The sequence below is a fragment of the Phycodurus eques genome, chromosome 10 (assembly GCF_024500275.1).
Source record: "Phycodurus eques isolate BA_2022a chromosome 10, UOR_Pequ_1.1, whole genome shotgun sequence".
Classification (NCBI taxonomy): Eukaryota; Metazoa; Chordata; class Actinopteri; order Syngnathiformes; family Syngnathidae; genus Phycodurus; species Phycodurus eques.
Window position 1 is genome coordinate 7,205,208 of NC_084534.1, and position 27,816 is coordinate 7,233,023.

General features: G+C 41.8%; 1 protein-coding gene across 3 annotated transcripts; it reads right to left on the reverse strand.

The window, feature by feature from the left end:
* Positions 1-1,653: 1,653 nt before the first annotated feature.
* phf20a (PHD finger protein 20, a) lies at positions 1,654-26,420 on the reverse strand. 3 transcript variants are annotated; one of them, XM_061687431.1, is made up of 17 exons: positions 26,270-26,420; positions 23,631-23,737; positions 19,227-19,398; positions 18,763-18,847; positions 18,576-18,652; positions 16,480-17,041; positions 16,284-16,334; positions 15,940-16,209; positions 14,671-14,862; positions 14,256-14,351; positions 8,272-8,427; positions 7,733-7,911; positions 7,540-7,639; positions 4,993-5,188; positions 4,438-4,885; positions 3,994-4,174; positions 1,654-2,809 (listed from the first exon to the last, which is right to left on the reverse strand). In XM_061687431.1, the coding sequence occupies exons 2-17, from the start codon at positions 23,711-23,713 to the stop codon at positions 2,667-2,669; spliced, it is 2,991 nt and encodes a 996-aa protein (XP_061543415.1). In that variant the 5' UTR covers positions 23,714-23,737; positions 26,270-26,420; the 3' UTR covers positions 1,654-2,666. The 3 variants fall into 3 exon arrangements, with proteins under 3 accessions (XP_061543415.1, XP_061543417.1, XP_061543418.1); XM_061687433.1 differs by lacking the exon at positions 8,272-8,427; XM_061687434.1 differs by lacking the exons at positions 18,576-18,652; positions 18,763-18,847.
* Between the last annotated feature and the right edge of the window lie 1,396 nt (positions 26,421-27,816).

Below are 27,816 nucleotides of genomic sequence, written 5' to 3' on the forward strand. Positions count from 1 at the left end.
GGATGAGGCCTTGATGGTTCGTTAGTGTTTTGCTTGGACAATTTATTCCGCCATTCCGGTCAAGTATTGCGCAATCTGATTATATAACCACCCGAATCGACTATGAAATCATATCAAGTACGCGCACAATCTGTCACGGTGTCATTGTCCGTCAACCCATGCGCCGGTGTTTAAAGGTTGTTGGTTAGGCTGATCGCCATGCTCACGGGCACCTCGTCAGGAAAGGAATCAGTTCTGGTGCTGTTCTCCAACTCTGCAAGCATTTAGTCACAGACTGGTGCCCCCAATTTTGATCCGATTGTGTAAGAGGCCAAATCGGCTAAGAAAACATGTTACATTAAATTACATGCGAATGATGCAATTTCAATTTGGTGACAGTGTATTGCCAGCTGGATAAACAGGATGGTTGGAGGGGGGGAGGGGGGGGGGTGCGCGGGGGTCACAGTGAAATATTGACAAGACCTTACATTACACAGTTACAGTTCATCACCAACCACAGTGCTTTAGGTTCATCCAAAATGTTAGTAAACCTGAAATAATAAAGTTTAAAAAAAAGTAAAAGTGAAGTTTAGGCTTTCTTAGGAGAATATCAACATGTGGACAATTGGGCAACAATGGGCGTGCAGAATTATTTCCACAATTAAAAGGAAAAATATTTTCCCATCTCACGTCTTTATTTTCATTTCTTTAAATTAGAGTGATAAACAACTCAAAACCCTCCAATAGAAATTGATATCAGAATCATCTTTATCTGCCAAGTATGTCCAAAAACACACAAGGAATTTGTCTCCGGTAGTTGGAGCCGCTCTAGTACGACAACAGACAGTCAGTTGACAGAGAATACTTTTGAAGCACAAAGACACAAAAACAACAGTCACTGAGCAATAAAAGGTTGCTAGTAATTTGGTCATGCTGGTACAATTATTATTATGATTTTTTTTTTTTTTTTGACAAATGTCCTCCAGCAATTAGAGCAGTCCGGTGCAATGACCATTGTGCACAGGGTGCAGAGACTTCAAGAAATGTATGCAGTTTAAAGTGACTAGTACTGCGATAATCTGGGACAATGTCGATTGCGCAAATGTTGCAGATGCTACTCAGGCACATGAGTGGCCAGTATTGGTCAACAACAGATATGCAAATAGTGCAGCGTGGCGAGACTACTACAGTGAGTGCACGAGAAATGTATTATTGTCCCGACAGAAATGTGACAACAAACTCCAGATAAAAAATTGGCAGCACATTGCAATGGAATTGTAAGTTAACCGTTTAAGAAGTTAATGGCAAGAAACCACAGCCTCCCAGACATTGTTCTGAGATGTCTACTGTTTTCTTAAACTGAATAGCTCCCCATTTAGGAACTGCCCACAAGTTCTCCATTGGGTTCAGGTCAGGTGAGGAAGGGGGCCATGTCATCAGTTTTTTTTATCTTTCAAGCCTTTACTGGCCAACCACACAGAGGAGGTACTTGGATGCTTTTTTTCAACTTTTCTTACCTTGGCCATGTCTCTGAACAATGAACATCTTGTACTTCGAGGTATTCCAGGTAGGTTGCAGTTCTGAAATATGACAGAACTTGAAGAGAATGGGTTTCGGGTAGCTCCACGCTCGATTCTTCTCAAAAATACTTGCCAAATAATACTGCACACGGTGTATAGTTAATAATGACCGTTTATTTATGTACCAGCAGATTTGTTTGCATTGTTCAACATCTTCCCTGTTCTAAGCCAGAAAGTACAGTAGCATAGGACATCTGTATTTGGAGAATGTTTTCAGGAAAAGAGAGCACATTTAGATAGACATATTTACAAAGTACTGTAAACAAACGGGTGGCTCAAAATGGAACCCCAAAAAAATGTTCAGCTTGTCTAAAGAGGGTTTTATCATGGGCAAAAGCGGAGGATCCAAGTTAAGGAGGGATACAGTCCAGAACACGTCTTCGGTGAGCCATTAGGTGCTGCAGCACAATAATGCAGAGACAGTGGTAGTGAGGAATACTATAACTGATAAATAATAAAAAAAATAAAAAAAAAATACTGGCACACTGCAGAGAAGCGCTAGTCTAATACAAAACAAATAATGCTTGTCACCATTTCAAAAGCTACAAGAAAAAAGTAAGATACCTTTGAAGACAAAAATAACATCACAGTGTAGAAGAAAATAGAAAGACTCCAGGAAGTCCGAATTATGTCAAGACTGCTTGTAAAGTGCCGTTACATACTGGGTGTTTTCAAGGGATCAAGCCTTGTTGTGAACATGAAGAGTTAAAACGCACAACTGGAGAACAAACTTATACATTTGAAAATGTTCCAAAATATTTGTAGATTCGTTTATGCAACTTAACTGCAAGCTGAATATAAAGCTTGTGTGTAATGCACTATGCACTGAGAGAAGTCACCTTTAGTTGTACAGGCAGACAAAAGGCATCAAGTTGCATGGGAACCAGCGTGTGATCTGTTCCGAAGGACTTCCTCCTGCATTTACGAGGTTACTTATTGTGTTTAATCCTGATTCATAATGCTGACTTTCCATACAAAAGGATGTCAGTGGTTGTAGCCTCCGAATTCACCACACTGAACCCTTAAAAGGAGGAGAAACAGCTGCAGACGTCAGGTTAGAGTTCTTGCATCGCCAAGCTCGGTGAGATTCCAACTTCTGTGGCGCCCTCATGTGGCGCTGAGCAGGGCGAGCTGATGCACTTTTCCCAGCTGTGATATCAGTCGCTTCATACGGTGTTTGAGTTGAGGCAGGCGTGCCAGAGGTTCGGGAGGCTCCAGTTCCCCGGTGTAGTCCAACCAGCTCTCCAGCACTGAGTACAAGCACAAAATAAATGAGGGTTAAGCAAACCAATCTTCGGCCTCCCTCGTGCTTTGGGCTTTGGACCTGCTTGGTCCCACTACTTCTGTTCCAAGAAGAGGATTTAATAGTTTTGGCTGTCACTATACGTAGTAGTAGATCAAAAATTCTCAGAGCTGATGGTCCCTCACAGCACACTGATGTGCTACGTTGAAAATCCTTGCATCATATTACTGTAATTATGACATTCCAACTTAAATTCAGGTTACGTCGCTTGCACTCTCCACCGTAAGAACGGCTCTGTCATAAACCAAGGATCCTCCGATCATGACAATTACTTTTCATAAACTACTATGAAAAGAGTATTAAATGTTCACGCCATTTATCAACCAAGCTCCATAAATCAAGCTTCAACAAGATTGTTTCAATTATTATTTTTCTTGGTCGGTGGGTTTGACAATTGGACTTTGTTAGCTACAGCAAACACAAAGATGTTAAACACAAAGCTATCATAAATACATACACTACTATTTGGAAATTGTTGAGCTGCTGAGAAATGAATAATTCACTTTTTGGGGAGTGCTGGCAGCAGCATTGTAGCAGTGAGACTTTATTGATTGAGCCCATGTCATTTCCACCTACAATAATAGCGTTCCTGCTAGTTTTTCACCACATGCTTCATTCATCACGTTAACGTGTCTTAATAACTGATTAATCTGTCGGTTATATTTTCGATTAAATGAATCAGATTGTTAAAAATTATTTACAAAAATTCCAACGCTTTCTACAAAAACATTTCAAATTGACAGTGCAGAAAATGCACAAACATGAATTAATTACGACTGAGTTACTGTTTTAGTGCCTAACATGTTAGAAAAAGGCAAAAATGTTGTTTTCCAAAGTAAAAGATGTTTTCAAATGTCTTATTTTAATTCAACACAAAGACAATCCGTCTGCTTTATTATTAAAATAATATTTACTGTGATAATAAATACATTTATTAAAATTTACTGTTGAGAGGCTGAAATTCCGCAGATTTGGACAACTAAGTTGAAGTTTCTAAGCAATTAATCGATTATCAAAAATCATTATGGATTCATTTGATAATTGATTAGTGGTTGATTAATCGTTGCACCGGTAGTGGACAGTATGAAATGATCGCATCACAATTCATCCAGCTAACAGTAAATGTCTTACCGTCCAACTCTCGCTCAATAAAGTCCATCCTGTGTGAGACCTCGTCTTGAACTGCATCGATGTGATCCAGCAGGTTGAGCTGCCATTGTTGTTGTTGCTTGCAGCTATGTGCAGCCTCTTCAGGATGACTCCAAACCTCTCTCTTCATTTCAATCTCAGACCAAGAGCTTCCAGGCATAGCCTAGGGGTGATCAAGTTAGAGAAGGGCGGGGGGGGGGGCTATGTTTACATTTTCAATAAATTTGCACAACTGTCTGAAAATATGTTTTTACTTTGTCATTATGGGATATTTTCTGTGGATTTTTTTTTTAAAAGGAAAACTATACTCAAATCAGCTTTACAACAAGTCTGTAACATAGCAAAATGTGGAAAAAGTGAAGGGTGGGTGAATAGTTTCTGGTGACGCTGTAAGTCCAAAGAATCTCTTAATTACAAAGTACTAACCTTGTTGCTCGTGCTGATCGATTTTGGTTTGTCTGTCTCCAGAAGGCTGCCGAAGCGCTGCTCGCGCTCCAGTAGCTCCTCAGTTCTTCTCATGCTGTCCTCCAGCTCTGAGCCCTGTCGGGTCTCCACCACCAGTCTCTGCTCCACTGCTGGGTAGTAGTGCCGTGGTTTTTGGTAGCAGTGTTCGCTGGTGATGTACGAGTCCTGGAACGACGGGAACGGGAACGGAGACGAGGAGCAGGACGAGGACGAGGTGGCGGCGGCGGCGGCCCGGCTCAGCTTCTCCAGGGCGCTGGACATTAAAATCTCCCCCCGACTCATGTCCTCATCAGGAGTGACAGGAGAGGGAGCCGCGTCACTACCCCGATAAGAGTCCGAGAAGGTTGGTGGCCTTGCTACTCTCTTCCAAGGTTGGCGCCACAATTTCAGGTCTGGATGTGTGTTGTTCCTTAGGGAGGGGGGAAAAAAAAAAAAAAAAAAGATTACAAAAGCATGAAGAGTGTTGGGAACATTTAACTCACTGTAAAATGTTCATCTTCCCTCATCTTCACTCACTGTAAAATGTTCATCTTCAGCTGCAGTCCATTGAGGATCTCGACCACATGGTGCACATCTCCCAGCAGTTGGTGTGTGGTGCTGATCTTCTTGCCGTTTTGGTGAGAGTAGTTTTCTTCCAAGAAGGACAGGCCGTACATGTGGCCATTGCTCAACCATTCGCGGTCATACCAGTAGCGCAGACTCTGCCTCTGGCCTGGAATGAAGAGGCATTAATTCCTTTGCAATGTGACGTTGCCGTGTGACGTTACTGTGCAATTTGGTGAAATACTAGGGTTTATTTTTTTGTCTTTCTGCCATAATATAAGTATTTGTTCACCTACAAACAAACAAGATTTCTGGCTCTCACAGACCTGTAACTTCTTCTTTAAGAGGCTCCTCTGCCCTGCACTCGTTACCTGTATTAATGGCACCTGTTTGAACTCGTTAGCAGTATAAAAGACACCTGTCCACAACCTCAAACAGTCACACTCCAACCTCCACTATGGCCAAGACCAAAGAGCTGTCAAAGGACACCAGAAACAAAATTGTAGACCTGCACCGGGCTGGGAAGACTGAATCTGCAATACGTAAGGAGCTTGGTGTGAAGAAATCAACTGTGGAAGACATGATTAGAAAATGGAAGACATACAAGACCACTGCTAATTTCCGTCGATCTGGGGCTCCACGCAAGATCTCACCCCGCGGGGTCAAAATGATCACAAGAACATTGAGCAGAAATCCCAGAACCACACGGGGGGACCTAGTGAATGACCTGCAGAGAGCTGGGACCAAAGTAACAAAGGCTACCATCAGTAGCACACTACGCCGCCAGGGACTCAAATCCTGCAGTGCCAGACGTGTCCCCCTGCTTAAGCCAGTACATATCCAGAGAGCTAGAGAGCATTTGCATGATCCAGAAGAGGATTGGGAGAAATTTCATATGGTCAGATGAAACCAAAATTAGAACCTTTTGGTAAAAACTCAACTTGTCGTGTTTGAAGGAGAAAGAAGGCAGAGTTGCATCCAAAGAACACCATACCTGCTGTGAAGAATGGGGGTGGAAACATCATGTTTTTGGGGTGTTTTTCCTGCAAAGGGACCAGGACGACTGATCCGTGTAAAGGAAATAATGAATGGGGCCATGTATTGTGAGATTTTGAGTGAAAACCTCCTTCCATCAGCAAGGGCATTGAAGATGAAACGTGGCTAGGCCTTTCAGCATGACAATGATCCCAAACACACCGCCTGGGCAACGAAGGAGTGGCTTCATAAGAAGCATTTCAAGGTCCTGGAGTGGCCGAGCCAGTCTCCAGATCTCAACCCCATAGAAAATCTTTGGAGGGAGTTGAAAGTCTGTGTTGCCCAGCGACAGCCCCAAAACATCACTGCTCTAGAGGAGATCCGCATGGAGGAATGCGCCAAAACACCAGCAACCGTGTGTGAAAACCTTGTGAAGACTTACAGTAAATGTTTGACCTCCTTCATTGCCAACAAAGGGAATATAACAAAGTATTGAGATGAACTTTTGTTATTGACCAAATGCTTATTTTCCACCATAATTTGGGAATAAATTCTTGAAAAAGAAAACAAAAATCAGACTGTGAGTTTCTGGATTTTTTTCCCCCCTCATTTTGTCTCTATTAGGTGAGGTTTACCTTTGAAAATTACAGGCCTATCTCATCTTTTTAAGTGGGAGAACTTGCACAATTGGTGGCTGACTAAATACGTGTTTGCCCTATTGTACCTTGGCTCACAAACTTAAGTTGTTCAGAGACTGAAGCAATTTTCACCCATTAAAATGAATGGAAATACTGTAGAATTAATCCGTTTCAGCAATAAATTGCCTTCGCACACGGCTTCGAAGACACCTGGCGTGGCCCTCGGCCGACGTACCCAGGCGTGGGTGAGCTTCCCACCCAGTCTATTCAACTGGGGTTACACCCACAGGATGAATTTGAAACTGAAAAAAGTACCTCAAAGACAGTAGAGGTGTGATTTTAGCAGCGGCTGTGACTGAATGGCGAGGGAGTGACTTACGAGACGTGCACAAGCTAAATTACACACGTTTGGAATGTATAAGAAAGTGATAACCCCCATCACCGTCTTGCAAATTTTAAATAGTCCTCAATTTAGTTTGTATGGTTCAGCTGACAATTTGGATTTTGAGATTATAAACATAAAAAAAATTGGAAAATTATTCCTACATCTTCATTAGTTGATTTAAAATACAATACTATATTGCCTACTTTCAAATACCTGTGACTTTTAAGTTTTCTACCCTTATATACAACCACGGTGATCAGTTATAATGCACACAAGATGATAAACTGAAGCAAATTCCATGTTATATATATAAAAAAAAAACGAGGTTCCTCATTTTTTTGTAAAAAAAAAAATAGTTCATTAATTACTCTAATGTATTATAATGTATTAGTTGCATTAATTGTGCTATGATTTTATCGGGCCAACCCACTTGGCACCAAATTAGGTTGTATATGGATGGAGTTTGACACCATTGCGCTACACCATCAGGAACCACAAGAATAACTTCAAAGGTCCTCTCACCTGGAGGGTCTCTGCAAATATAGCAAGCATATCTGTCTGGAACATTGTCTTCCAGCAAGCCCATGCATGTGCCATGCTGCCAGCACAAGCAATCTTCACACTGAAGGGCACAATTAAAAACAACAGTCAAACAATAATAAAAAAATAAATAAATCCTTCAAAATCTACCAACCATATAATCATAACTAATAACCTGGATCATGAAATCATTCTCCTCTTCCACTTCACAGATGCATCGTACGATCTCTTGGTCGTTGCCATCAGCGCTACAGTCCAGGCTCAGGGGTGGGGTTGTCACATCCACATCCACCCCATAGTCCTCGTCACTCCAGCAGCAGCTGTCAGTGGACCAGTCACTTAAGCTATCATCATCTACAGAAATAAAGACAGACAATTGGAGTTCCTCGATAACACCAAAGTGTACACATTTCACTATTTAAACCTGAATGACTCTATTCTATAACTTTTTGAAATTGCATAAATATGTGTGGAATGCATAAAGTGATGAGTAAAGGACCGCCCGGTGTTCAATCAAGCATCAGAACATTTAAGTCGTGACATTACAGGGCTTGTTCTGCGCTACATAAGGAACATTAGGACACAAAAAGCAGGTGTGATGCAGCTCAAGATTGACCCAGCATTAACAGGACACCAAAGAAAAGCATGAACAGTCACACACATACTGAACAAACAAGTACATGTAAACACACACACACACAGTCAGATACCCACCATCCACATTTATCTGTAATGAGTCGCTGTATCCGGGCCTGGTGTGGTAGGCCTGATGCTTGTAATTGTGTGAGGGGGGGGATTTGAGTGGCATTTTCAATTTGGGTGGAGGGCACGGTACTGAGAAGTCAATATTCTCCTCACTACCTGTGCAGTCTGTTAATACAGGGAAGGGGGGGAAGCAGATGTAGAACAAGTTTGAACATTTACTTCATTTGACATGTGTCCAGAAGGAGGAGACAAACATTTTGAAACAATTCGATCAATTGATGAACAGTTAGGGACACGCTGTGGTTTCAAAGTGTCAACAATATTTTGGAACCGCTCTCTCAGTAAGACACAATAAAGTTACACCACTGCAAACTCCAACCACAATCATGAACATACTTAAATGAATCATTTGATCTCCACCAGTGTAGATCAAAACTGAACATTATATTGTAGAATATTTGATGCAGCTCTAGTAATTGATAGCATATGATGCTCAACTTTGGCTACGACCTAGAACACATCCAACATTCACATGATTGTAACTCAGCTGCTATTTAAATTGGCACAATTTACATCTGTGTTCAACTGCAGACATGCTGCTAAATTGTGCCCATGTATTTGCACCGCACTCCATATCTGAATAAGCTACACAAGCGGGAATGACTGCACTGTGTCCGTAGCCAATTTCCTCCAATTTTATATGTTTGATATATTTTTTTAATCTTTATAGAGCATTATTTGTTACTAGATCGTGAGGAAATCACATTTTGGCTTTTCTATATCCCCTGGATTTACAGTGGGTATGGAACGTATTCAGACCCCCTTAAATTGTTCACTCGTTGTTATATTGCACCCATTTGCTAAAACCATTTAAGTTAATGTTTCCCTCATTAATGTACACACAGCACCCCATTTTGACAAAAAAAAAAAAAAAAAACGGAATTGTTGAAATCTTTGCAGATTTATTAAAAAATAAAAACTGAAATATTACACACCCATAAGTATTCACACCCTCTCCAGTTCTGTCAGGTTGGATGGTGAACGTTGGTGGACCTCCATTTTCAGTGCTCTGCAGAGATGCTCAATTGGGTTTAAGTCAGGGCTCTGGCTGGGCCATTCAACAACAGTCACGGAGTTGTTCTGAAGCCAGTCCTTTGTTATTTTAGCTGTGTGCTTAGGGTCATTGTCTAGTTGGAAGGTGAACCTTCGGCCCAGTCTGAGGTCCTGAGCACTCTGGAAAAGGTTTTCGTCCAGGATATCCCTGTACTTGGCCGCATTCATCTTTCCTTCGATTGCAACCAGCCGTCCTGTCCCTGCAGCTGCAAAACATCCCTATAGCATGATGCTGCCACTGACAGGTGATGAGCAGTGCCTGGTTTTCTCCACACATAGCTCTTAGAATTGAGGACAAAAGGTTATACCTTGGTATCATCAGACCAGAGAATCTTATTTCTCACCATTTTGGAGTCCTTCGGGTGTTTTTTTTAGCAAACTCCATGCAGGCTTTCACATCTCTTGCACTGAGGAGAGGCTTCCGTTGGACCACTCTGTCATAAAGCCCCGACTGGTGGAGGCCTGCAGCGATGGTTGACTTTCTAGAACTTTCTCTCATTTCCAGACTGCATCTCTGGAGCTCAGCCACAGTGATCTTTGGGTTCTTCTTTACCTCTCACAAAGGCTCTTCTCCCCGATTGCTCAGTTTGACCGGACGGCCAGCTCTGGGAAGGGTTCTGGTCGTCCCAAACGTCTCCCATTTAAGGATAATGGAGGCCACTGTGCTCTTAGGAACCTTAAGTGCAGCAGAAATGGGTTTTTTTGTAACCTTGGTCAGATCTGTGCCTTGGCACAATTCTGCCTCTGAGCTCTTCAGGCAGTTCCTTTGACCTCATGATTCTCATTTGCTCTGACATGCACTGTGAGCTGTAAGGTTATATATAGACAGGTGTGTGGCTTTCCTAATCCAGTCCAATCAGTATAATCAAACACAGCTGGACTCCAATGAAGGTGTAGAACCTTCTCAAGGATGATCAGAACAAATGGACAGCACCAGAGTTAAAGATATGAGTGTCACAGCAAAGGGTCTGAATACTTATGGCTGCGTGATATTTCCGTTTTTCTTTTTTACTCAATCTGCAAAGATTTCAACAATGCAGTTTTTGTCTGTCAATATGGGGTGCTGCGTGTACATTAATGATTTTAGCAAATGGCCGCAACATAACAAAGAGTGAAATATTTAAGGTGGTCTGAATATTTACTTACTTAACAAGATTCATGTGGGCCATGAATCTGTAGATTCATGGCTCACAATTTAAACTATTTCAAGTATTTATGTTTATTTTTACATAACTTGGGCATCTAGCTCATAAAACCCACAAAATCAGGAATTCAAAAAATTTAAATACTGCGACGAAATCAGCCCAAACTTTGCAGGCCATAAATGTTTTAAACTGAATGTCACACACTAATCATCTACTAAACCAGGGGTCACCAACATGGTGCCCGTGGGCACCGCGGTTAACCCCCAAGGAACACATGAATAGCCTGCGGCGCTGTTCTGAAAACAGCTCACCAGTGATGCAACATTGTGATTTCTAGGTATGTTGTAGAAGTGATCATTTGAAAAGGTAAGCACCTTTAGAGATGTATAGAAATAAAAGGTTGCAAATTGACATTGTTTCCTACCTTCTTAAATCATTGCTGGTAATTATTGTGACCGATTATTAACACGATCAGTGTCTTCACAAAGATGAATGTCATTATTTGTTAATAATTATCTAGAATTAAAGGTAATATGTTTTTTCCGAAGTGTGTATCAAAATGATGGCCCTTCGCATTAATCAGTACACTAGAAGTAGCTCTCACTTTCAAAAACATTAATGACCCCTGTACTGAACTCAAAGCACCTGCACAGGTTTCCCCAGGTGTCATTAAATTGCTTCAGTTTGGTTCAATTGTCTCAATTGGGTTCAATATGGGGAAGACTGCAGACTTGACAACTGGCCAGAAGAACATCATTGATACCCTCCATAGGATGGGTAAGCCACAAAAGTTCATAGCTAAGGAGGCTGTCTGTTCACAGAGTGCTGCGTCCAAGCATATCAATGGAAAGTCTAGTGGAAGGACAAAATGTGGCAGGAGAAGATGCACCGGCAAGAGAGATGACCGTGGGCTTCAGTGGATTATCAAACGGAGCAGATTCAAGAATCTAGCAGAGATCCAGAAAAAGTGGAATGAGGCAGGAGTCACAGCTTCAAAAACCACCACATTCCGACACACCCGGGAGATGGGCTACAACTGTCGCTCGGGTTCCTCGGGTCATGCCACTTCTGAGCCTGAGCCAACGTAGGAAGCGTCTCAACTGGGCCAAGGAGAAGGACTGGACTGTTGGCCAGTGGTGCGAGGTCCTCTTTTCCGATTAAAGTAAAGTGCGCCTTTCATTCTGGGAATCAAGGTCCAAGGGTTTGGAGTAAGAACAGAACCCAAGCTGCTTGAGCTCCAGTGTGAAATATCCACAGTCAGTCATGATTTGGGGTGCAATGTTCAGTGCAGCTGTTGGTAAACTCTGCTTTCTTAAAGCCAAGGTCACCGCAACAGTCTACCAGAATGTTTTAGAGGACTTCATGATTCCTTCTGCTTAGGATCTGGATGGAGATGCAGATTTCATCTTCAAGCACGAACCTGGCCCCTGCCCAGACCGCCAGAAGCACCAAAACCTGGTTTGATGCCATCACAGAGCTTGACTGGCCAGCCAACCCCATTGAGAAATCGATGGGGTATTATCAAGAGGAAACCGAGGGGCACCAGACCCAAAAACAAAGAACTGACAGCAAGCATCAAGGAAATCTGGGCTTCCATAACTCCCAGGCAATGCCACAGGCTGAATGCCTCAATGCCACGGCGCATCCAGGCAGTGATTAAAGCAAAGGGATTCCCAAACAAGTTGTGTATCGCATATCAACACATCGTTTTGAAAGTACCCTATTTTGATTGATTTATATATTTTTTTTTCCTCTACAAAAACTGAGAAGTAAATGGTTATTTCTTCACAGTATTCCATTTTTTTAAATTCCTGATTTCGTGGGTTTATGAACTGGAAGCCACAATTCTGTCAAAAATAAACACATTAACACTGGAAATTATTTAAACTGTGGGAACCAAATCTATAAACTATGAAAGCTTAACTTTTTGAATGGAATTATGGAAATACATAAACTTTTCCATGATATTCTAATGTTTTGGAAAGGGTCTGTAGAGCTTTGACAACAGAAAATCATTGATTATCCTACTGGCAAGTACAGTCGTGCTCACCCTATTTGGCACCCCTTCCATTTTTTTGCATATCTTCAGAAATAAATGAAAATGTACCAAACTTATATCATCAGGATCTTTTAATTGGAGCCCCAAAGTAATTGAACACATTTTTTTTTTTTCCCCCCCAACTTAGATATTGTACTTTCAAAGAAAAAAAAACTGGAAAAAAGCATGTGCAGCACTATTGGCACTCCTCAATATTTGGTTGCACACCCTTTGGCAGTGATGACAGCCTCTTCATGTTTCTTGTATCCATCTGTAAGCTTTTTGCCCTTCTCAGGTGGTATTTACTCCCACTCTTCCTTTTCAATTTGTTGAAGTCCTTGAACATTTTTAGGTTTCTTTTCCCCAATGGCAGATTTCAGCTCCCCCAAACGATTTTCAATCGGATTGAGATCAGGACTTATTGCAGGCCGTTTTTAAAACAGTCAATGTGCTTTGGGTCTCCGTCTTGCTGGACCACCCATGATCTTTGCCTCGAAACAACTTTTCTTACACTGGGTAAGACATTTGACTCTTAATCTCTTGATAGTTTTCTAATTTCATGATTCCTGTGATACAGTCAAGACCTCCAGTACCAGATGTAGCAAAGCAGCCTCATAGCATTATGGACCCTCCACTACGCTTGACTGTGGGAGTTCTTCTCCTTAAATGGTGTAAACATACTGTTTGTGTGCATTTCCAAGAAGCTCTATTTTTGTTTCATCTGTCCATAAAATATTGTTTACCATTTGCTCTTTGGTATCAACAAGTTCTGTACAGAAAAATGTTGTGTCACCTGATTCATTTTCTTCAGGAGGTATTCCACATTTAGTACATGAACTTCATGGGTGCCAATAATGGTGAGCAGGACTGTATGTAGCGAACATCATCATCAAAGAGTGAAGTTGGGATGTGTAAAACGTGAATAAAATACAAAAGCAATGAATAGCACATCATTTTCAACCTATATTCAATTGAAAGCACTCCAAACATTTACGACGGTCTCGACATATTTGTATCATTTGTTTGTATATATTTCTATCACTAACCGATGCTAACGCAGTAGTAGAGTCATAATTAGTCATTTTATATTGAAAAACGCTGAATGATAATTCCATAAACAACAGTAACTAGTGCATGCCTTATTGTGCTGCGTGAAGACGTGCTCTTGAGTCGCTGCACAAACTACCTCGTCGTGTGTTGTTCCCAACCTTTAAAATGTTGGGACAGTCACAAACATTTGTCTCTGTAGTGCAATTAAATATAGGTTGAAATTTTACATTTGCCTCTCATTGCTTTCTTATTTTATGTACGTTTTACACATCCCAACTTCATTGTAATTCAGTTTGTACATACAAAACACACTGGTTGTGAATTCCATAAAACAGTGTTGGACTTTGTGTTTGGGTTAGTCATTATCAGTGGCATAATACAATCTGCCTTTGTAATCACCAGTACTGAGGAGCTGTCATGGAATTAAACCGCTTCTGTACGTGACACAAAGTTACTGGGTTGGCCGAATGGGTCCAGTGGCAGATGTAACACTTCTCCCACACACAGAGAAGCTCAGCAACCACGCAGACAGGACAAAATGGAGGGCTTCACACTTTGCAGCCAAGCCGCTTCCACAATGTTACAGTGAGCGCACATGCAAAGCAGCAACGATGCGATGGGGCTCGATGCACAGAATCCCTGCTTACCAGACTGGGCCTTCTTCTTTTTCTTCCTCTTTTTAAGCTTAATGCGAAGGAAGTCCTTCTGTTTGGGTTTTTCTCTTGGTCTTTCTTTGACCGGACCTGGAAACGTTGCAAGCTTTAATCATCCAACATAACATCATTACAGTGTTTCCCCCTCTATAGCAAAAATCTGCGAGTAATTGATGCCTATAATAGCCTATAGATGCCACAAGATGGCAGCAAAGTACTACACGAAGCTTCTCCACTCAGTTCAACATAGTTTCTTGGCACCTAGATGCCACGAGATATGAAAACATTAGCAAATAGGTGAATCAGAAAGTAGCGAATCACAAATATTCAAGGGAACGCTGTACTCCAACAAATGCGGCCATTTGACACTCAAGAAAACTCTCTCTCTTGTTTGGCAGTTGTTACTGACCAATGTCAAAGCCACACTTGTCTGACTCTTTATCCTGCTGCTGGCATCCATTCCTGTCAAGCTGGTTCTCCTTGCTTTTCTCCCTTAGTAGCGCCCTCTGCTGATGGCCATGCGTGCTAATTGCAGAGGGAGCGGATGTGCGTCTGCCTGCAGTCTTAACTTCACCCCGAGTTGCCGCAGCTGCTACTGTGTCTGCACAAAATGGAAGACATTGGACGAGTATGAGATGGTTAGTACATTAGTACCCAAATCCATTCTTTAAATGATTCTTTGGGTGCTAGTTATATTGCAATTACAATTCTGCGATCTTGCAAATTTTTGTCATTTTTACAGTAGTTTGTTTTTTCATTACCAGACCATGAGCAACAATTGAATGACGACGATGACGACATCGACAGACTATAAAATTATGAGCCATATTTATGAATGATGCACTGAAATGAAAATTCTTGACCGAAACGCCAAACGAAATTAATCAAACTAAATTTGTAAATGCTTTTCATATAAAAAAAAAAAAAAAAAATGCAACACAAAACACTTTACATTAATTAAAATATGCCCGTTTATTTAGGTGACAAAAGTCTTGTCTGAAACCGAAAGTGCACTTTTTGGCTAATTTTGGTGAATCACGAATATTTACCCCAAAAATGCACATTATGTGAGTAAGATTGAGTGGACATTTATTAAAAGCAAAACTGCCAGCGCTGTTTCCAGCTACATAGCATAGTTAAAATACATCTACATTTTTCTAAAACAGTTCGGCTACATTTATTGCCACAATTATTAGCATTTAAATTGACATACTGGGAGTAGATATTATTGAACTTGAACTATTTTCAAAGACTGCATGTAAAAGAGGTAAACAAATGTAATATATGATATAAACGCTTATTCTAAGAACTGCTGGTTAGTTTGCACAATGCTGCTTTTAGAGTCTACTGGATTTCTGTTGTGGGTTCTTTTTAAATGGAAAAAAAAATGACTAAAAATTGCAATGGGGGGGAAGAGAAAATAAATAAAAACAAAACAAAAAATCACATTATTGATAAGAAAGCATTCGTGTGACCTTGGCAATACTTATTTGACCTCTTCTCGTTGTTATTGGCAGTAGATGTTTCAAGAGGAAACAACTACACATTATGTGATGGAACAACTGAATCTGCAACAATTAAATCTGCTTGATTAATTAGCATATGGTGTGAGCGTTGTGTGATCACCCCATGAGCTCGCAAATTCAATTTGGACAGATAAAACTCGGGCAAAACTCACGCAGTGAAGCGGAAATGGTTCGCCTTCTCTTTGGGCCGTCCAAACCGGTACCCGTAGCCTGTTTTTCTGACGACCTGGTGTGGCTGCTCCTCGAGGGGCTGCATTCGGCCTCCAGAGGTTGCTCCTCACCGTGGTAATATTTCATATGGTAATGCAACAGCTTCGCCTTACGGAATGACTTTGTGCAGCCAGTGGCGCTACATTTGAATGGGTTATGGTCGAGGTTGATGGAAAGTACAGGAGGAGGTTGGTTTTTGATCACCCTGTACACTGCATTGTGGAACAAGTATGAGTCAGACATTACAAATACAGACACAACTGCTCATATCAAAAGGATAGCTTACGTGGTTCTCTGCTGAATCTGTTAGGGTTGTGGAAACCCTGCTTCCTCACAGCTGTCAAAAGCAGGAAAAAGACATTAATTGCCTCTCTCTAGCCCCGCTATAATGTCGAGTCACAACTATTTTTTTTTTTTTTTTTTTTTTGTTGCATGTTATGATTTTTTTAAAGAAAACTGAGGGAATTTATTGACGGACTTACGCTTCACAGGCTGAGGGTGAGGAAGAACGGGCACATCAGGCTGCAAGCTTTCCGATTCGATATTTGGTTTTTGCTCCAAGTCTTCATTGGATTCGGTGGTTGCGTGCTCTGGTTGATCGGGCACCTCTGTGTATGGCTTAGCTGAGTCAGTGTATGGCTGTGCTGCATTCACCTCCACTTCCACTTCCTCTTCTTCGTTTTTTACATCTCCATTTACATTACATGTTTCCTCATGTTTATGACAGTCCTTTGTGCCATTTGTAAGTTGGCTGCCATCTTCTGCATCACTGTGTTTTTTTTTGTCTGCCTGCCCAGATTTTTCCTCTGCTTCTTTCAGAGCGGGCGAGGCCTCCATTTTCCCATTTGCTCTCTTGTTTTTCCCGTTTACCATCCTCGCTTCCCGCTCCACGTCTTCACTGTTACTGTCATTCTCTTGGTCAGAGGTGCTTCGTCTTGCCCGCTTGCTCCTGGGCTCACCGTTCACTGGAGGCCTCCGGTCTTTGCGGTTTGGGACTCTCCTAACCATGTTTCTCTCCGAACTCCGAGATTTTCCTGCACCTCTCTATTTGTGAGCAAACAAAGAAAATGGATAAGAAATTGATGGTCGAGTAGCAATTAGGGCTACAACTAAAGATTATCGTAAAAATCAATTAATTTGTCAATTGTCTTTTTGATTAAGCGATTAATTGTATTTTAATGGGTAAAAAAAAAGAAAAAAAAAAAACTTTTGGTCCGTAACATGTCAGAAAATCGACAAAAATGTTGATCATTGTTTACCGAAGTAAAAGATCTTTGCGAATGTCTTATTTTGATGAAACACGAAGATAATTAGTCTGCTCTCATGGTGAACTACAGAAATCAGAGAATATTTACTGTTGAGAGGCTGAAATTCCAAGGATTTGGACAATTTGAAGTTAAACTACCGCTCTAAACCAGTGGTTCTTAACCTGGGTTCGATCGAACCTAGGGGTTCGGTGAGGCAGTCGCAGGGGTTCAACGGAGGGCTAGACACACACAGCCTTTTTACACCTCATTTTGAAAGTCGTGTACAAAACAACGTTCCGTCAAGGTGGGTGTTTGCCGTTGCACCACTGCGCCTGAAGCTGAAATGTTTTTGTTTTTTTAAATATCATTATTTAGCAATATGTCAACAATATACTGGAGTTGAGCAGCATCGATGTGGCATTAGACAGCGCATCCAATAGGAGAGGGGTGGGTGGAGTGACTTCAGGTTGTAAACAACAATCCATAGACATAAATAGAGAACATACTAGATACCGGCTAAATGAGGTGCCTATGTAGCGGCTACGTTGGTGGGGGCAACGTTCCCATCAAACTTAATGCACATTGAAACAATTAATTACTTGCTCATTCCCCAACCAATTTTATGAGGTCTACTTTTTTGTCAATATCAAATCATGTGCTATTAATGCAGAACATTTGAACGAAAACAAAATACCCCTAAATATTTACTCTTAGCTACGAACCCTTTTCATGGCCACACACAGAAACATGTAAACGGCCATTCATACGCACATTCACACCTACGGGCAATTTTAGAGTCTTCAATCAACCTACCACGCATGTTTTTGGGATGTGGGAGGAAACCGTAGTACCTGGTGAAAATCCACGCAGGCACGGGGAAAACATGCAAACTCCACATAGGCGGAGCCCGCCGGGATTTGAACCCACGTCCTCAGAACTGTGAGGCAGATGTGCTAACCAATCATTGTGAAAATGATTCGTGAGTGGCACTTCAGAATAAGAATCATCTTTATTTGCCAAGTATGTCAAAAACACACAAGGAAGTTGGAGCCGCTCTAGTACGACAACAGACAGACATTTGACAGAAAATAATGTATATAAAAACAATAAGATATATACCTGTTTTGAATTTGAAACAATCCATATTTTATTTTTCTAATTAGGAAGGCTTCAGTGGAAACGGGTGTGAACCTTGTGGGGTTCAGTACCTACTACAAGGTTAAGAACCACTGTTCTAAACGATTAATTGATTGTCAAAAATTATTATTGATTAATTGAATAGGTTAGTTGTTGCTTAATCGATTATTCGTTGCACTCTAGTAGCAACGTACCTCTTTAATAAAAGGTTTCACGTGTATTCCTTTCACCGTCTGAATGATGCCATCAAAGAACTTCACAGTGTAAGACACTGAGGAGGATAAAGGACAATGGACTTAAAAACAGTGACTTAAAAAAAATGTATTTCATTCTAGTTATTATGATAACAATGTAACTATCCATTTTGTTTAATTTACCCACCATCTTTATTGACCGAGATTACTTTAGCAGGATAGAAACGGCAGTCAGACCAGCTTGCCAGGACCTTGTCATTCACGTGAAAACCCTAGCAAGAAAAAGAAACAAAACATTTCAGTGCTAGTAACACAGTATTGGTTACTGTTGAAGCACTGGAACTGAGGATCAGATAGGCCCTTCCTGCCATTCTTAGCTTTCTAGGGAATTTTATAAAATATATTATGGATAAAATGTTTAGAATTTCTGTTAGCGTGACAGTTGTGTCAAACCCCTTTATTTAAAGCTGAAGGAATTTACTTTTTCTTACTTTAGTGTTTCAAATAATGTCTTGACACAGAAAGTAAACAATACCATTGTCAAGAGCCAACCGGTTTTATCAGTTTTTTTTTTTTACCCTTTCATTAACAGGCTGTTTGCTCCCTGGTTATGAAAGGGTAAAAAAACCAAAACCAATGTCTTTTGCTTACAGGCACAGGTGCGTCGTCCTGCAAGCCTTGACGCCTCAGTTGGACCCTCTCTACAGGTCTCAGATAGGGACTTGTCCACTCAAACCACTCGTCATAACGATGGCTCCACTGACGGTAATGAATTAGTACTTTCTCATCGTCGTAATCGATCTTCTCTATGTTGGCAGCATACCTACAGAGCAACGAAAGAAAAGAAGTATTTACATTGATTTTTTTTTTAAGACTTCAGTACAAGCAGAAAGTCACAAATACAACACTTACAAGGAATGAGGCTGGTGATGTTTTGCCTCGTAAAAACAAAACAAAAAAAGTTAAGGGTTATTCATGTTTCAAATACCTGTTGTGAATTTTGCCATTAGGCTCATTATTAGAGAACAGCAAGTTGTGCAAAAAGTACTAAAACAAACCTCTAAACGTGTTCAGCTAAGGTGAAATTAAGTTGACCATCTGTGAAGGTTATGGTGCATTTTAGGTTCACCCTGAAATTTCACCCGAAAGCCCAATGTTCCCAGCTTTTTGTGAGTAGCATAGAATGATTTTGTATTATTTGGAAGATGAAACATCTTTTATTTATAACGCAAGGGGGAATTACATTTTATACTCCTGATAATTTTTTATGTTGTACAACATGCATGTGAGATCTTATTTTCATTAGACTTTACGCCGATCTGATCGGTATCGGCCGATAAATAGCATTCTATGCTGATTGGCTTTCATGTCATAATTCGCCGATCCGATCAATGACGTTATCGATCGGCTCCGCACAAGACATTTAACTCCGCGCTGCGCATGAATCCAAAAGCTAGTTTATTTTTAGCCTTGTCACGTATCTTGTGGCGCAGTACTGTAACTATCGGACGGCCAATAAAGTTTTTTTACAAACTTCTCGGTTAAAAACATGTCATCGGTGTGGGACTATTTTGCGGTGTCTCAGAAAAACAACACAAGTTATTTGCAGTCTGTGCACAACTGAAGTACGTCGTGGGGAACGTCATCTAAATGCTTCAACACAAATTTGATCGGGCATGTGAAGAATGTACACAAGGAGGAGCATGCCGCGTTCAAGCAACGCAGCGTGAAAAAAGATCCCGGATACAAGCGGCCGAAATGAGTTTCCTCCGCAGGGTGTCCGGGCTCTCCCTTAGAGATAGGGTGAGAAGCTCGGTCATCCGGGAGGATCTCAGAGTAGAGCCGCTGCTCCTCCACATTGAGAGGAGCCAGATGAGCCGGCTGGGGCATCTGATTCGGATGTCTCCCGGACGCCTCCCTGGTGAGGTGTTCCGGGCACGTCCCACCGGGAGGAGACCCCGGGGACGACCCAGGACACGCTGGAGAGACTACGTCCTTTGGCTGGCCTGGGAACGCCTCAGGATCCCCCCGGAAGAGCTGGATGAAGTGGCTGGGGAGAAGGAAGTCTGGGCGTCCCTGCTAAAGCTACTGCCCTCGCGACCCGACCTCGGATAAGCGGTAGAAAATGGATGGATGGATGGATGGATGGATGGAAAAGGTAAGTCAATATAGTAATTAACGTGACAGGTTTAGTTACACCTAATTTTCTAAATAAAACTCAGATTCTGATTATTGTTAAAATATGTTTTGAACAGTCTCACTCTGCAGCCTGGTTACCAAATGACGTGCGGACCACAGGTTGGGGACCCCTGGTCTAGATATGTTCAGAAATACAATAAAAGTTGTGTGTGTGTTGCTATACTGTGGAGCTTTCAAAGTGTAATACCCCAGTTGAGTTCATCCTACATTTTCTGAGAAAAAAATGTCCATGCTCAGAACAGTATAACCACAACATTTCATTGTCAAATTTCACTATGCAGATGGAAAAAAAGCATAATGACTAGTGTATGACCAGACGCTTGCAAACAAATGAACAATTTTACCATTTGAATTCCCATCTAGCTATCCATTTTTCATTAGGGTCACGGGCGTGCTGACGCCCATCCCAGCTGAGTTTGGGCGAGAGCCGTGGTACACCCTGAACTGGTCACCGACCAATCGCAGGGCACATATAGACAAACACATTTGCACTCACATGCACACCTATGGGAAATTTAGAGTTGTCAATTAACCCACCATGCATGTTTTGTGGAATGTGGGAGGAAACTGGCGTACCCGGAGAAAAACCCACGCAGGCACGGGGAGAAAATGCAACCTCCACACAGGTTAGGCCAGATTTGAACCCGGTCCTCAGAACTGTGAGGCAGATGTGCTAACCAATCGGTAACCGTGCCGCCCATACATTATACACATTTTCTAATTATGACAACTAATACAATAGTGGTAGTTAATGGCACGTTATGACTTAATATATTAAAGTGTTTATATGTAGAGTGGATAGTCAAAATCTGAGGATAATTAACGGCCATTACAATTGCATTGAAATTATTCTTTTTTTGTTTGTTTTTGTAAACCCCAAAAATTCTTGAAAAAGTGGTGATAAACCACAAAGCATTTTTGGAGTTGCTTGCCCCCAAAACAGAAAAATAAAATAAATAAATAAATAATCATAATAAAGTAAGAATGGACAAAAAGGAAAGAAAACGGGAAAAAGATCCACAAATAGGGGCATCCGCAGCTGCCGAACAGCAAGTATGTGGTGGTCCACTGTATAGTGTAAATATTTGAGTTATGTTGCCACTGTAGGAATGGAACTCCGTTGGAAACCAAGGACACTGTGTCTAAACCAGCGGTTCTCAAACGTTTTACACCAAGTGCCACCTACAAAAATACTTGCCTTTCCAAGTACCACCACAATGATCGACATTAAAAACCAGAAGCGTACTAAGACCTGGTGTTTATTAAAACAAAGCTGAGGTTGTGTTGCTAAAAAGGTATATTTTTAATAAACATTACTGTAGGCTAGGCTTTACACGATCAGGATTTTTGGGGCCGATCACTGATGACCGAGTTTAAAAAAAACGATAACCCGATCACAAGATGGAGCCATGTGTCTATTTAAATGACTTGTTCATTTACTGTATATACTTGTGTACTGTATACTGATTATTTTCAAAAGTATTCTCTATTCAGGTCATGTATTTTAATCAGTCAGGTCAAACCAATATTACAACATGACAAAAATAATGGGTGCTAACTTACTGTAATTAAATTACTTCACACATACACACGGAAACTTTAGAGCATGATTCGACAAAACGCCGGCATGTTTACGTACAACTGTTAGTGCTAGCACTAGCTTGCTAGGCTACATAAGGTTTTGTTGCCTGCTTGCGGGCCATATCATATTAAATGTACGTGAACATAACCTCAAGCAATCCTTGAATTAAAGTCCTCTCCCGAGCACCGGTGACCACCAGCACACTTTTTTCCCCCATTTTGTTCTTATAATACACACGGCGCGATCCATTGTTGTTGTCATCGACATGATAACGAGTGTGTCCGGTTGCGTTTGACTTGACCAGATAAAACCCAGTGATCGTTAAAGACGGGATGCGGTGGTATCGGAATACAAGATCTTATTACAGTACTCTGACATAGTGCAATCGTGAAAGACCAAATTTGTCTTGTCGCCTGCTCCACGCATTACATATTGTCTGTCTCTGACGTGTTGTCTGTCCCACACCGCCGACATGTTTTTTTAAAAAATAACTTTATTGGTTGGCAGATATTTACAGTTCTACGTCAAAAGACACACGAGAGGGATACAAATAAATTAGCTTTTGGATTCAAATATACTGTAGATGATGGCGGCGCAAAATAAATGTCTTTTGCAGAGCCGATCAATGACTTCATTGATCAGATCGGCAAATTATGACAAAGCCGATCAGCATAAAATGCAAATTATCGGCCGATACTGATCAAACCAATCAGATTGGTGTGAAGTGTACTGTAAGCCACTGTAACATTATGCACAGTCTTTAAAAGACTGGACTTATGTCATGGTTCAATTAAATATAGGTATTATACACATACGTTATATAAAAATTGCACCTAAGTAAACGTTTGAAAACACTATTATTAACACTACAATATTATTGTAAGACACTGTAACATTATGCCCCCCCCCCAAAAAAATAAATAAATAAACGGATTAAATGCAAATGTACTGTACTGAAAAGTTAAATACAACTGAACTGTACTTAGGCATTGGCATTCTTTCACGTACCACTAGCCAAAACGCGCGTACTAGTCATGGTACTCGAACCACACTTTTGAGAATGACTGAATATTTTCAACACTGACTGTGAAAATGTTAAACTGCCGCCACCACGTATTAGATTGTCCTTGACATTTGAGGTTTCAATGTACTTTTGTACACGACTGACAAGGAGACTACTACAACTAAATACTGTCCCTGGAAGGAAATAAAGCAAAAGTGAAATTTGGGAAGAGTTTCAAGGATGGAAAGGAATGAATGAGGCCATGACTCACCAGTTTTTGAGGCTATCTCTGGCCTCAAGCTGAGCTCCCACCTCAAATGTTATCCCTCTTCTGTTAGGGGGCGTCTTACTCATACTGCCCACATCAAGGCTCTCTTCCTGTACACACACAACAAACACACACATCCATCCATGAAGGCACTATTCAAAAACTATACTACTCATAAATGACACCATTTAGAATTCATTAGGCCGAAGCTCTACGCACTTGAAATCACCACCACATCCCAACTAAGCATCTTATGTTTGAGGGAAATATAGGACAGTGGCAACTGACAATGCGCACGCATACATGCAAACACACACACACACACACGGAAGATGATTCAAGGGCAAAATAAAAAGCTAAGGTGAGCCAGGCCCCTTAAATGGTAATGAGATGAGTTATTCATTGCAGTTAAAGGTCCCGTGCCGTTAAATTCCTTTTTTTCTTCAGTTTTATGCATATAATGCTCAAAATGAGTGTGACGTGTGTTTGTTTGCGTGCATGTTTGACATCTATGCTGTTTGCCGATTCTATCCAGTAGCCGATGAAACGCAAAAGGCAGGAAAACGAGCCGATCAGAATCGGGCGTCATTGTGACGCAGATACGCTCTTCGTTATTCAAGTACCTGCCCACTTCGTGGTTACTAACCACCCACCCATTCAACTCAAATTCGTGAGATGCTGCGTCGCGACAGCCAATCGGAGCTGAGAACATACACAACGTCCTGGACGTGTTGAGCATAACAATGGAGAATAAAAATCAATGCTGCCGTTTGTGGGTACCAGAAACTTTTTGATAACTTCTGCTACCAAAACTAGGACCGTAAGAGCAGGGCTGGAGAAGCGAAGAAGGTGTCCCATCTCGTGAGGACTTGTTTCCAGCTCTCGGGCGTACTTTAATCTGAACCGTGCTAGTAATAGCATTACCCGCACATTATACTATACACTTACTCACGCTGTCTCTTGCTCGCTCGCACACACACACACACACACACACACACACTCTATTAGGAAATATAATTGATGATAGACAAAGAGCTATAGGGTACTACCAATCACAGCAAAGCTCTTTTCCATATTCAAATTAAGCATCCTTTTTTTTTTTTTTCAATTCTTCCGATATTTACATATCAAATAAGATCAATAAGAAATCCAGCAGTCTCATCTGCCAGTTGTTTTGGACCAACTAGAATAGCTTGAAAAAGGGCATCCTGGGCATTTCCAACCCAAATAATCTTGCAACGCTGATAAAATGGCATTAAAGATTATTTTTAAAACATATATATTTTTAAAAAAGTGTGGCTTGGTCCCTTCAGATTCAGGATCAGCAGTCCCGTCACCTTTACGAAAGAATTTGAATCAACTGATGCATCCGAGCAAGTGCTGCCCATCCTGCAACCATGCCATCCCATCATTCATAACCGAATTGTCGGATTACAATATCATCGTGAGGATATGTATCGCAGATCCACCTTCGGTCATTGCTCAAGGATAGTCTTTGTCTGTCTTAACAAACAACTATGCCCTGCAAATTAGCAATCATGGCACAGGTTGAGCCAACAAATGCACGTGTATACATATACATACATGTGGAACGGAAACGTCGTACTTGGGGCCAGAAAACGGCCGTCTGGGCGTGCTTAAAGAGAAACCGGATACATTCACGCTTCTCGGCCCACGTGTCTCCTGATCAGCCGATCCCACGTTCAGACACAATGGGAGACAATAGGAACGGGTCCACTTTACGGCCGGCACCGTCTGTCGCAGACCGTCGATTCAACATTATGCCACGCGTGAAAAGTGTTCAAATACAAACGTAGCAACGGGGGCGGCCGTGTTTTATAGGCCGATCAAGGGCATAACACCACCGAGGCAGGCACAGGAAATGACACTGGGAGGATGCCGCGGTCATTAAAAGACACGTCGGCAGGCTCAAAATGACTAATTACTCATGTTGAAATGATGCCATTGTGTGATTATATACAGTACAACGGACTCAAATGTGCACGTACGATTCCCTGTGCACGTAATTTGAACAACTTTTAAGCATCAAATAGTTTTAACTTAACGCGTTTTATTGAATACACTCGTTTGCTCTGAGGTGTTGGACCACCTTTAGCCAGGACTTGCCACTTTATTGATGATTACAGTAAGTAGTGTTTTATAACCGCTCGGCGTCACGGCGAAGAGCCGTTCGCCTCCGACGAGATAAACGCGAGTGGGGATTGGCGGAAAGAGTCAGCGGTGGGCGGGGACAAGCATTCGGGTTTGGCTGGCCAGCTGTCACTCAAGCTAGCGAGCTGGGGCCTCGCGCTAAGGCCTTTACTACTCCAGACTTTCCTCGCTCGCGAGCAGCGCGGCGCCGTACCAACACAAAAGCGTTGAACTTCCCCGACTACAAACGCCCCGCAGCCACCGAAGGGAGCGCCGAGCGGGGCGCGAGATGCTCGCATACAGCCGGCGTCGACACGAATCACGGCGCCAACAGCCTTCATCAACCTTGCGCGAGCCACTTCGTCACGTTTGTTTTGAACTCAAAACGCCGACATGCGGCAGCGCGCCAGCTGCGATGTTGACGCTCCCAGCAACCTTTCGCCAACCGTATGCTCAGAAGTGCGACGAGGAATGCGCTTTGAGCTTCTTACCTGTTCCCCAGTCACCTTTAGTCCGGTCGGGTGTCAAATATGAGGCGAAATCCTTTCAAGAGCAGGTACCGCCGTCCCCGCCTGACTTGCTTCACGGATCACGCACTTGAATTTCTCTCACTTGCGTTCACCACCGGCGCGGGCTGCGTGGAGCGCTTGTGCGCATGCGCCTACCGCGCTCCTACACGTCAGAGTCCCCAAGTCCCCCCGCCCCCTACTCCTCCTCCTCCTCCTCCTCCTCCTCGATGAAATAAGATAAAATGCTTGATTGTTAATGGTCGAAACACTTTGCACATTTTAAATGAATCGAATTCATAGACAACACATGCAGAGTAAATCGATTTATTGTTTTCACGATTAGCAGCCTGGGTACAATATTCAGTTACACCAAGATCATCTTATGAATTAACATTTTGTCTCTTGAGAGACAAGAACATGCAGTACGACAAGTGTCCAGCAGGTCAACCGAACTACAGTGCAAAGTGGAGAACGAAGGAAAATGCAAATCCAAATGAAATGGGCCATGAAAAATGGAACACTAGGTGGCAGAAGTTTGTCAAAAATAACTGAAAGTGACAGAGCTGTCCATCAGCGTCCGACACGAATCATAATAATACAAAAAAACATTAAAAAAAAAACGTTTTAAGAGCTAGTTTTGTGGATTCAAAGAGTTTAACTGTCATACCAACACAAATGTACACATGATATGGCAGGAAATGTTCTACCTAAGGTCGCAGATTAGCTGAATAACTCTCATGACGTGTAAATTATAAATCAAATAAGAAACTAAGATGAAAAAAGATTGAGAAAATACATATTTGCAGTATACAGAAATGATTTGGATGCAGCAGAAAAAAATAATACCAGAGACTTGGATTGCACATATTTACATGATAGGTGACCCAATGGTTAAGATCATCGCCTGCCACCGTGGGGGACTTCGGTTCAAGACCCAGACCATCTGCCAGCACCAAAGATGACTCTCCCCCCCCCCAAAAAAAAAAAATGTATCGTAAGTTAACTGAAGACTAAATTGTCCGTAGATGTGAGTGCGAATGGTTGGTTGTCTGTGAGTGCCCTGTGATTGGCTGGCAACCAGTTCAGGGTGCACCCTGTCTCTCACCCCATAGTCAGCTCTCCACCACACATCCGTAAAAGCTCCTCAAGACACTGCTCCTCAATCAGGCACGTCGCAGCTTCCGGAGGAAGTAGTGACATTGGGGTGTTTCGGTTCAAGGTGAGGCCCTCGGAAAGGTGGACTGTAGCTGGAGACCACTTCCACTGCTGGTCCTCTGATGTGAGATGTGCGGGGAAGTCCACCACCATCTCCTTGGTGTGCTTCACAATGATGCACAGATTCCAAAAAATTAGAATATCATGGAAAAGTCTATTTATTTCCATAATTCAAAAAAATGAAACTTTCATAGATTATACAACCCCAATTGCAATGAAATTGGGACGTTGTGTTAAACATAAATAAAAACAGAATACAATGATTTGCAAATCATGTTCATCCTATATTTAATTGAATACGCTACAAAGGCAAG

Coding starts and splice junctions, on each gene's coding strand:
- phf20a (XM_061687431.1), bottom strand. CDS start 23,713: ATGAGTAAGACGCCCCCTAACAGAAGAGGGATAACATTTGAGGTGGGA. Junction 18,653..18,762: donor AATCTCGGTCAATAAAGATG/GTGGGTAAATTA, acceptor TATCCTCCTCAG/TGTCTTACACTGTGAAGTTC. Junction 7,640..7,732: donor AGAATGATTTCATGATCCAG/GTTATTAGTTAT, acceptor TGTGCCCTTCAG/TGTGAAGATTGCTTGTGCTG.